General features: G+C 36.2%; 1 protein-coding gene across 8 annotated transcripts in view; it reads right to left on the minus strand.

The window, feature by feature from the left end:
* Positions 1-1,100: 1,100 nt before the first annotated feature.
* The window catches only part of YME1L1 (YME1 like 1 ATPase), a 37,339-nt gene continuing 26,257 nt past the window's right edge, over positions 1,101-12,182 (minus strand). For 7 of the 8 annotated variants that reach the window (XM_073229047.1, XM_073229044.1, XM_073229048.1 and 4 more), the window contains 9 exons: positions 11,986-12,118; positions 11,146-11,208; positions 10,171-10,283; positions 9,140-9,295; positions 8,459-8,610; positions 7,679-7,805; positions 7,512-7,585; positions 6,779-6,865; positions 3,171-5,687 (listed from right to left, as the gene is read on the minus strand). In XM_073229047.1, coding sequence (XP_073085148.1) covers positions 5,544-5,687; positions 6,779-6,865; positions 7,512-7,585; positions 7,679-7,805; positions 8,459-8,610; positions 9,140-9,295; positions 10,171-10,283; positions 11,146-11,208; positions 11,986-12,118 — 1,049 coding nt within the window. In that variant the 3' untranslated portion in view covers positions 3,171-5,543. Of the gene's footprint in view, positions 5,688-6,778; positions 6,866-7,511; positions 7,586-7,678; positions 7,806-8,458; positions 8,611-9,139; positions 9,296-10,170; positions 10,284-11,145; positions 11,209-11,985; positions 12,119-12,182 lie in introns of all 8 variants that reach the window. The other variant, XR_012127943.1, reaches the window with a different exon arrangement.

A 12,182-nucleotide genomic window follows, 5' to 3' on the forward strand; every position in this document is an offset into this window, starting at 1 on the left:
GGTAGAGAAAGACAAGTACCAAATAATTTCACTCATTTGTGGAGTATGAACAAAGCAAAACTGAAGGAACAGAACAGCAGCGGGCTGAGATTCCAAGAAGGGAGTAGGACCCAAGGGGACAAATAGGGAGGGAAAAGGGGATTGAGGGGTATAATGATTGGTAAACAAGGTGTGTGTTGGGGGGGGGGGCCGTCACGGTGAAGACAGTGCAGCACAGAGAAGACTAGTGACTCCAGCATCTCACTAAGCTGATGGGACAGTGACTGCAATGAGGTGTGGGGAGGGGGAACTAGATAACATGGGTGAATATAGCAACCACAATGTTGCTCATGTGAAACCTCCATAAGACTGTATATCAGTGATACCTTAAGAAAAAAAAAAAGGACATAAAAAAAGTCTCTGGTATGTATTTTGTTTCTGGGTTTTCTATGGGGTTTGCTTCTTGTACCAGTACAAAATGCATTTCAAGAATCATTATAGCTCCAAAGTTCCCCTCCTTATTCTTCCTTTGCCGTATTCTCTTGGCAATGTTTACCTCTACATTTTTTGTTTTATTACTTTAAGTGGTTTTATTGAGAACTTAAAACCATTAGGAACCTTAATTTTCAGTGAACACTGAGAAGGCTATTGTAAACCATTACACTAGCACCCTTTAGACTGACAAATTTATGAAAACGTTTTATAATTTCTGTAACTATGAGCTTTACAGCACAATCTCTCACTAAGCACAAAGTATGTCTACTTAGGAAAACTTTAAGGTTTTAGGTTACCACAAAGATTCTCAGGCCGTTTGTAGGTATACACACTGTAACAGACTATTATTAAGATGTTCACTTGCTACAATTAGTTTACTCATTCCCAACAACCATGCTAGATTACTCACAAAACTTTTACCAAACATTAGACAAAGTCAAGACTCTTTTTCAAGCATTTTTCCTTGAAATATTTAAGATAACATCAACTTAAATGACTTCAGGTAAATTTAGGCAGCTGACAACCATAAGAACATATCCGTTTCAGTTCAACTTAAATTAGCACTAATGCTTAATATCTTCTATTAGAATTTTGGAAGTTTTGAAATGCCCAATTTTCACAAGTGATTGTTTCTAAATCCATTTTTATTAATACCATACAGAGGTAGAAAAAATATTTTTCATTTACACACACATACAGATTGAGAAGTAATGACTACAGTTGGCAACACTTAAGAGAACATATACACAGACAGATACAAAGATTTGTTACTGATGTCCAATTGTCTTCTTTCCTTTTAGCTTACTTGATTAAAAGTATCTCAATTTTCAAGTATACACTCTAAGGGCAAGCAGTTTACATAACTGGGTTAAGGTTTAGATGACCTTAGACTAACAGGGCAGATGAAGGCTCTGTACTGATAGGGACTATGTGTGTCCAGGTGGCTGGAAATGAAATACAAGTATGATTGCAGCACTAGTCATTTGAAGCCAGGCAGTACTGTAAAAGACAAATTTCTTCCATTTCAGGGAGTATAGTTTAAAAACCTTCAAATTTTTGAAGATAATGAACCCAATAAGCAGAATAGGTTTTCACCAAAAAAAATATTAGAAAACTAGTTCCATATTGTAGTTCACGAGACTTTTGACTGTTTTCCTTCCTTGTTGCAAAATATATTCAGGTGCATAACCTTATTATATTGCATTCTTCTCTCAGGAGCCAAGCCTCTCTAATCAGAGAGTTTGTATTGAGGCCAGGCTTGTGTGCAGAAGACAAGACACTTCTTTTTCAGGGTCTGGGGACCCAATTTTTCCCAGTTCTTCAGAACGCATGCCAGAGGCATGTCTGGCCTTAACCTTGAAGAGGAAGCTCCCATCCGGAAGAGAAAGGCAGGTGTGCGACATCGGAAAGGCCTTTCCTCTGTGAGGGCGTCCCTGGCCTTGGAGCCTGATCTGTGAGACAAGAGGTTGGGGGTCATCTGCGACTCTCGCATAGGCAGCAGCCTAGCCGGAGGTTTGCTCAGCACCATCAGATCCATCGGCCGGAGCTGAGATCCAGGACCACTGTCTTGTCTACTAATCCGGTCTCAGAAGTTATCTCGGACAAGCCCCCTAAAGATGATGCTGGGGTTCTTGTTCACGAAGCCGAAGAATGAGCTTCACAAACACTCGAGGTAGGAGAACAAGGTACAGGCTTTTATTCAGAAATAAAGTGAGAGGAAAGAGCTCCTGACTCATGCCAGGAGGGGACAAATAGAGTCCCTACCTCTACATTTTTTAAGGTTTATTTGTAATCACTATGCCAAGTTAAAAAGAATTCTTGCCTCCCACATTCAAGGGTGGTAGACTGGAAATCAAGTTGCCAAATGGCCCATGATTTCATCCATTAGGCTTGTGTAATGAAACCCCATTAACAAAAACTCTGAAATGAGGCTCAGAGAGCTTCTGAGTTGGTGAATACGTCTATGAATTGAGAGGGTGACATGCTTGGGGAAAGCATGTAGACCTTGCCGAGACCTTGCTGCCTAGGTATATCTTCATCTGGTTGTCCCTGTATATCCTTTAGAAGTACATCAGCAATCCTAAATACAGCATTTTCCAGAGTCATTCTAGTGAATTCTCAAACCTGAAGGACAGTCGTGGGAATCCCCAAACTTGTAGCCAAGTCAGACAGAAGAGCAAGTAGCCTGGGGACTTGGGATTTTGAAGTGGGAGCGGTGCTGTGGATCTGAGCCCCTTAACCTGTGGGGTCTAACTTCCAATAGTTAAGGGTATCAAACTGAACTGCATGACAGTGGGTGCATTTCCACTTTACTCAGCATTGAACATGGCCATCTTCTGAGTTCTAATACAGAACCTAACAGTAAATTTCCTCCATCCTCTGGGGTTCTTGCTTGAGTGATAAATCCTGTCTCCCTCTAAAAAGCGTCCACATCAATGAATTCTTGCTTATCCAGTCTTACACTTCATCACACTTATCAAGTCCCTTAAAATCCAATCCCAGGAGCATGCACCCTGGCTTGTGCCTGCTAAGTAGTACACACTAACTAAAGAAAACTGCTATAAATGAAATTTTCTCTACTAGATAAAAACTATAAAATACATAATTCATAAATATAAAAGTGATTATTAAATCAATGTTTTGGGAAATAGCAATTTGTGATATTGACTACGCATGTCAGAACACATACACCAAAATGAAGTCCAGACCAGTAGTGTTTAGTGTTTTCATAAAAGCATTCAATCATTACATATTTTTGAGAATCAAGCTCAATGGTATTATTTAATGAGGAAATATTTTTCAAATAAGAACAGAAGTTATAAAAGAAAATTATCAACACATCTGGCCACATAAAATTTGTGACCAAATAAACTTAGTATAAATGCAAATGGTTGACATATATGCACACACATTCCATACATAATTGTGATAGAAATTACACAAGTATTTCACATTTTGAAAAATCATACAGATGCAATTTCATCACCAAAAATGTGTTCCAGCAAAAATCTGTTAATACACATAACAGTTATTTTTCACTCATGGGATGTAATCCGCAGGCAACATCATCTCCTATTACATTTTTAAATATCCAGCTCTTTTTCTTCCACCCACAGAAAAAAGAGAAACCTTTCTCTGTGTAATAAAAAGTAATAAAAAGTCCATAGAGCTGTTTCAACTCGCAAAGCACTGAAACAGAATGTCCAGCCCCATGTAAGTATAAAAATGCCAAAGTCAGAGTTCATCAGCTAGGCCAGGCTAGGAATGGTAGTTTCTCTTTACAAATTCCATCCCTCCTCCCTCTGCAAGGGTGGTCACCTGAAACTCCACAAGATTACAATGCAAATAAATAAGGAAGTGTGAACCAAACATCCCAGGCAAACAACAGAGGCTGTCAGGATGGATGTAAAAAGAGCCACCTGATAACATACTTACACTCAGAATATCTGATCTCTTACCACACATGACAGACTGCCCAAAAGGGTGTATGTCCCTGTAAAATATTTGAACAGACATTTCTCAAAACACATACAAAAGGCCAACAGCATAGAAGAGGATAGTCATATCACTAAGTGCTAGAGAAATGTAATAACTCCACAATGAGCTACTACTGTATACCCACTAGCATGGCCGTGACCTCATCAAAAAGACTCTAAGTACAGTAGAAGATGTGGAAAACTGGCACCCTCATTCATTGGTGGCTGGAACAAAATACTGTGTAAGTTACTTTGAAGAGTTCATCAGATTCGTAAAAAGGTTAACAGCAACTTACCACATGACCCAGCAATTTCAACCCCAGAAGGCTACCCAAGAGACACGAATGCACACATCCACAGACATGTATATGCACGAGCACGTGCATACACACACACAAACGCACACAAGGGAAGCAATAAAAAAATGGGGCAAATGAAAATACCTGGTGAATGTACATCAATAATAATGGGAGTTCCTTGTATTATTCTGATAACACCTTCCGAAGTTTGAAATTACGTCAAAATTTAAGATTACAAAAAATGGGGGTGGAGGAAGGGGGCAAGAATATCACATGACAAGCTCCCTCTTAAAGACAATATACAGCTTAAAAGACATTACAGAACTGGAGGTGACTTTAATAGAATAACTTCAATAATATAACTGGGCTGTAAACACAATGTGCTCTAAAATAATTTTTCTATTGAGTTAAATAAATTTTATCTATAAATCCTGTGACAACATGTTCATATTCACAAAATCTGAACAAAAAGCACACCTGACTTTCCACTTTAAATACAAGGTAATCTAAAAAATTCACTTTGAAGGGGACTGAGTTTTTGGTTTAATTTTGCTTCCAATACCAAACATAATTATGCAGTTATTCAGAAGTTGAAGTGTGTTACTTGTCTACTTAACAAAGTACTGCTGTGGTGTTCTGAAATGAAGTTCTTTAGTCAAAGTGATAGTAAGGTTTAAAAAAAAAACGAAAATGCATGTTGCATTTTCAGAAGGTCAGAATCATTTAAATTCCAATTGTACCTGTACGTTTACAATTCTCCACACTTAGATTTCAAGCCAATTTATATCTAGACAATCTGGAGCACAATCAAGTGTACCTTAATGTCTTAATGAAGTTTCCACTGATGTACTTAGAAATATGATTTACTAACAGTTAAACAGCATCAATTCTTTATCAAAGATAAATGGTACTCTCTGGAAATAAAGAGAATCCTTCAACAACTTTACTCCACTGAGTCAAAATATTTCCTAAGAGCTAAAGGAAATTTTATTCACATCTAGTAAAGTAACTAAACATAAAATCATTACTTATTTTCAACTTTAGTACCTGATCGGCATTTCTCAAACTGTTTTCAATCCTCATAGTTGTTTAAAATATTTGTATTGGTTACTAATTTGTAACAGGTGTCATCATGAGAATAACCAGAATTAGTTAACTGTGACAGAAGACTGACAAAGTGTTTCACTCCCTTGAGTGATGCCAAGAATGGGAGGAAAGCGTTGCAAAAGGAGAGGACCGTAGAGCTACTTAAATTCTCATTAAAACCAGCAACACATCCATTACAGGAGAGTTATCATCTCACTTCCAATTTCTTCCCCTCAAGAACAATTTGGATCTCTTTGGCATCCAAAGTCTCATAAATCAGTAAAGCTTCTGCTAGGTTCTTATGCTCTTTTGCATGAGTCTTCAAGATATGTTTTGCTCGTTCATATGAGTCCTGAAATCGAAAAGCAGATATGAAAGAGGTGAAAACTGAGACGCAAAAACTGTGAGAAACAAAAAACTTTATATACCCTTAAAAATGTAAAACCTATTCATTTCTATTTATAAAAGATAAATATTTAGTAACTGATCAGCATTTCTCAAACTCTTTTCAATCCTCATAGTTGTTTAAAATATTTGTACAGGTTACTAATTTGTAATAGGTGTCATCATGAGAATAACCAGAATAACCAGAAAGACAACTCTTTTGTACATTCAAATGTTCCATTTTTAACCTCAAAATCCATCACAAAGATCACTGAGGACTACCCAGACAAAAGCTCCTTAAAGAAATAAAAGTATACATTTTATTTATCTGCTTTAAAAGGTCTGTGAATATAGAAATGTACTTTTCTATTCAATATATATGTAAAAAATAAAAAAAGGGAGATTACGTCTTTTGCATCTCAAGATTTCATCAATTTACACCATCCAAAGGGGACAGAAAACGTGACAATGGCACTGTGATTCCATTGTACCAGCATGCCTTCAGCCCACCCACATCTCTCTATTTCTACTCTCAGCACCCTAATCCCAGCAATATTTACAGCATGTCTAGATTTACATGGTACCTAAAAAGTGCTCTCACTGCATCTACTCTTGCAACTTTCTTTATCCTAACCTGCATTGGACTGGACGCTGCAGTCCAAAGACCTTTGTTTTGCTTGTTCTCACACATACACTGCTAGGCACAAAAGACATATTTGTTGAATAAATGTATGTGTGGGTGGGAAAACAATAAAGACTCAATAATCAACATCCTCTACTCTAATACCTCTTACAGTTTGGCACCTGAAGTAGAACTGAGTATTTATAATCAGACATAAGCTGTTAGCCTCCTGCCAGAATACAATAAACATCCAGTCTATGACCAGAGGCTTCAACCATGTATTTAAATCATGGTTGCTATGGTGTGCCTATTACCTTTACCACATACAGTGACCTTTCTAAAAGACAGTGGGTAACCATTATCATTTGGTAAGTGTCCAACAGTTTAGGCACATTATGACTAAACAGATAAATGAACTTAGAAAAATATAATCTTACCCTTAGGAGGATTCTGATTTCTTGTTCAATAGCAGACTGAGTTTCTGGACTCAGTTTCCCTGTATCACTGTAGGTCATAACTCCAAGCTAAAACAGGTGGGAACAAAGAAGCTGAACCAAAAAATCCAAAATCACTAATAAACGTAACAAAGGAAGCACTATCTTATAAATGAGGAAACAAATATCATGGGAGGCAAGGAGGAAATTCAATATAAGAATGCTTTAGAGGGCAAAGAAATTTCATCATTCTTCTGAAAGGAAAAGACCAAAACAAAAATGTGATCAAGATAGAAAACGTGGAACCGTAAGTATGGTTCTGAGTACCGTCTGAGAGCGCCCTGGCAGCTACTCCAAGTCCAGAAATGCACCATTCAGGGCTACAGCTGCTTCAAGGAGCCACAGGAATAATGTGGGGAAGAGAAGCAGGTGGAAAAGGCAAAGTGGGCAAGCTCAGCAAGCAGGTCTTTCACATCGTATGACTAGAAAAGGCTAAAGAACTGGTCTTTTCATTGGGTTACCTCACGAGGTAATAACCTGTTACTGTCTGAGCAGCTAGAACAGAAATAGAATGCTACCATTTTAGTGCTCAGAAAATAACGTTTAGTTTAGAATAAGCTGAGTCAAGTCCATTTGGAACAAGAGGGGCTAGCAATTTCTAATGGGAACCTTTCTCACAGAGACACTTGGCACCACATCATTTGGTACGTGAAGGAGGATTAAAATCAGCTTTTACCTTTTCACTCATTCCAAATTTGGTAACCATCCACTTTGCTATTTTAGTTGCATTATCAAAATCACTGGAAGCTCCTAAAATTTAAAAGTAAATGTAGAACTCAACATTTAAAAATACCTTTAAGCCAGCAAACACAGTTTGAACTAAAGCCACTCTTCATAGCCAACCTGTTGTAATATGGTCAGTTCCAAATATAAGCTCCTCTGCCACTCGTCCTCCCATACTGACATCCATTTGTGCAAGGAGCTGAGCCCTAGTTTCATTCCATCTGTCATTCTCAGGCAACAGGGACACCTAGCAGTTGAAAAAGAAAAAATTCAGACAGTTTGAAACACTTGTTTTAATAACAAGAATGACCATTTGGCTCTCATTACGCTACATCATTAATATCATGACACTAAAAGCTCATTTAGTAGAGTTGGTCATCAGGTGACTGATGACAGAACCAGCAATATGTAAAATACACAAACTTCCTTATAAAGCAAAGGTGAATTTATAAATAACAGACAGGTAATGCTACAATAGGACTGTTTAATCACTAGGTGCACAGAAATGTTTAAAGTGTCTACAGTTAGAAACATGAGAATGAAACCTGTATTCAATGAAAAAAACTTTTGGAAAACTATTGAGTCAGTAGCTATGATATGTAACTTCTTGTAGTGAGGAAAAGAGCAATTACATATTTAAGAATTACACTTTACTGTCATTTTGGAATTAAATTTCATAATGTAGTTGCATAGGACCTGAAATATTAACAAAACATTTTATTAGATTAAATTTCACGAATATTTCTGACTTCATGCTGGTTCAGAAAGTTAAAGAAGAAACTATCAACAAACTTAGGAAGTAAGTGAATTTTCGTTTTTTAAATGTTTTCATTAGCAATTTTCTACATAAGCTTCTGGGGAGCGCTATTTGAAAGAAAAGAAAAAATTACAAGACATTACATGTCCCAGTGTTGGCCCCCGCGGAGTGATTGTAGCTTTGTTGATAGGCATGGCATCTTTAGTGTAATATGCAATGATAGCATGACCAGATTCATGATACGCTGTGATGGTTTTATTTTTGTTATCGATTTCCACGCTTCTACGTTCAGGCCCTAAGGATAAAATTTCATTAAGTAAAATTTCTCCATTAGGAGCGTATATTTAAATGAATAAAAGCCATTTGCTGTGGAGTCATTTTAGAGTAACATGACTTAATATCACTAATAAATATTTTACACCACAACAATCTGTCAACTGAAAGCCAAAATTTTAAGATCATCTTAATCCTTGTATTAAGAGGGAGAGTGGAATTCTATTTTCAGAAGATAGATTTACTATTAACAGGAATGTCATAACCTATTAAAGTCAATTTAAGATTTAGAATTAAAATTAAATAGTGAGAATTAATAAAATTATTCTTTTATCAGCAGTATCCAACAAGGAGAAACACATGGGCAACTGTCCCCAAAGAGTATAATCATGTAAGCTACACTTGTTCTGTAAGAGGCCAAGTGGTACTGCTATTTTCAGATATATTTTTGCTTGTCCCTGTACCTTTTTCATAATCGTTTCATAAAAAAAAATAATTTGTTCTTCAACACCATGAACTGTGTTAAGACAGAAAGAAGAGAGAAAACCTACCCATTAGGATTTTATCTTTGGAAAACTCTAGCTCCTTCATGGTGACCATTTCTTTTCCATCAACAGCTGCCTTTAATGCAGCTTGGTTCACAAGATTCTCCAACTCTGCTCCGGAAAAGCCAACAGTACCTCGAGCTATGATTTCTGGATCAATAGCTATGAAGACAGAATATAATATTAAAATTCCAAAGCAGCTAACAGAAAGCTTTTCACAATGAATTCACATTCCAAAAGAAAAAGAAAACACCTATTAGACCTATAACTTAAAATACTTATCTTAGTGAAACTAGAGTAACTCACTTTATTAAGGGAAAAAAGCCAAAATTGCTATTAAAATTGCCATTGGGACAAACCAAAAAAGTTCTTACATTTAAATAACAGTGAAAAACAAAGAAATGTACAGTTGCCAACATGATTTATAAACCTTCAATTTGACCTATATTGTTACTAGCCTAACAATAATCGAAAAAGCTATACCCATACACAGAATTTTTCTGAGTTTCATCTTGAAATACTTTGTACATAAAAGCTGCTCTTATCAGAGGAAACATTTACTTTTATGAATTGACTCAACTATCTTTGAAAATATTACAGCTTGAAAACTGTTTTTATTCAAGTGGATCCACAATATTTCCATGTGTTTATTTTACACATTGCTTTCCCCTCTTCTGGCTCTAAAGTGACTATAATTATACCACGAGGTACGTTGCTTATAAACATGTAGGTACTTTTTCTATTACTTTACATTTTATATTCATCTTAAAAACCACTTACATATTCATCTTCAAGTATTATCTATTCAAATGCTCGGAGGAAAACTTTCTGTCTAGACTGAGGATTTGAAATTACACAATCTCCTGGATATACAATAATTAAGAAATGGACTTTTTTAATGGGACTATAAATGCAGAGAAAAAAAGACATACAAAACTGGTCTTTTAAGACAGTTATCAAACAGGGACCACAAACACGGTGGACTGATAGGTTACCATTTTACAGAGATAATGTTTGTATTATGAAATCAGACTTACACTGATCAAACTTTATTTTATTGAGATACCATTTCAAAATTTCTGTTCGACCTTTTACATCTGGTCTTGGAACTGTAACTTGCATGTCAAAACGGCCAGGACGTATTAAGGCACTAAAAAGAGAATAAAAAGAGAAAACATAAATGAATGGGCTGACTGTGCTGAAGGTCAAGTTAAACAGGACTGACACTCTCAAGAGATGATGGATGGAAGACAATGGCAACCAGAGAGTAGGCAGACTTTTGAACATAATATTCAGCTTCTACTTATAAAACTTGGCTGAAATTAACAGTTTCAATAACCGTAAGGCTTATGAGGTTCACGGATATATATGTGTGCATCTAGATAGCACACAACCCTCAGAAACAAAGACACCAAGTCAGTCAGTCAGGAACAAAAAATCCTATAGCAGTCTTATGAGAACTATACACCCATCTTAACTGCTTTAAGCTTAGAAGGGTAAACTAGAGTTTTAGACAATAACAAACTATCAGATCAAATTAAAAGTATGAATAAATAAACCAACAAAAATGTACAAGTACAGTAAATTTAAAAAATTGTCCCCCACCTAAAAAACTTTTGTTTCAGAAAATTCTTTTACCAGCTTTACTGGAATATTATTAACATATCACAGAGTTTCAGGTGGACAATCCAGTGGTTTTTAATATATTCAGAGTTGTACAATCATCGCCACAATCTAAGTATTTTCTCTCACACATACATACACAAACCCACCCACCCAAAATCCAACCTTATCCACTAGCAGCCCCTCTCTCCCTTCTCCACAGCTTTCAGCAACTACTAATCTACCTTCTGTTACTATGGATTTGCTTAGTCTGGATGTTTCATATAAATAGAATCACGTAAAACGTGATATTTTGTGATGGGCTTCTGTCTCTGAGCACAATGTTTTCACAGTTAATCCGTGTTCTAGCATGTATCAGTACTTGCCCACAAAAATCATCTGATACTTACTTATCTAATGCCTCTGGGAAGTTTGTGGCTCCTATGATGATAACTCCTTCATTGGGTTTAAAACTATTAAAAAGAAAAAAGGACACTTACACTGCAAATTAAAACAGCACATATAGAAATGCTCTATACATTTATCATTAACCTTATCATTAAACTGTTTATCATTAACCTTAACAGCAAACAGGGACTGATCTTTTTTTATGCCCCAAAAAGAATTTCTCTTGCTTTTTTAAAAGGAACAACTAGTAGGCCAGTGCACTTTAACAAAACTGCTAACAATAAATCACCACATCATCTGTGATTATGCACCTTCACAATTTGTTCTCCTTAGGAAGAGCAGACCTATCACAAAAAGCTTGGGCCCTAAGTTTTGAAATATTATGTTCAAGTTTGCCCATTTGAATTATTTGCTCCTAGACTTACCTATTTGGTTCTAGAATGTTTTACCTGACTTTAAGAAGGTTTTTTTTGCTTCATTCACAGTAACCCCATCTCTTGCATTTTTTATTATGAAAATCAACACAAGCTTTTAATCTACTGCAACCTTCAAAGCTGGTCACAAATTGTGTAGGAGCCAGTATACTCTCCCTTACAATTCCCCCAGGCTACTATTCCCAGCTGGAATTATTGCTTTCCTGTCATAACACAATAAACAAAAACAAAGGTGTACATAGCACCACTGCTCTCTTAGTAATGTAAACAGTATTATACTGGAAATAGCTTATTTTGACTTACTGCACAAGGAACTACTCTGTTGCTTATAAACATAACATTTTTTCTATCTCTTGAATGTTACCATATATGTCCCCATATTCCAAGCACAGAGGAAGATTCAATTACCCATCCATCTCAGCAAGAAGTTGATTTATAGTCTGCCTTGAATATGGATGCATTGGAGATTCAATTCGCTTCCCACCAACAGAATCTAATTCATCAATAAATATAACACAAGGAGCATTTGCTTTTGCTTCCCCTAGGAAAACAGAAACGATTCAAATAACCTTAAAGAAATCAACACTTTTTGAACAAAATCATAC

Source organism: Manis javanica, chromosome 2 (assembly GCF_040802235.1).
Source record: "Manis javanica isolate MJ-LG chromosome 2, MJ_LKY, whole genome shotgun sequence".
Taxonomy (NCBI): domain Eukaryota; kingdom Metazoa; phylum Chordata; class Mammalia; order Pholidota; family Manidae; genus Manis; species Manis javanica.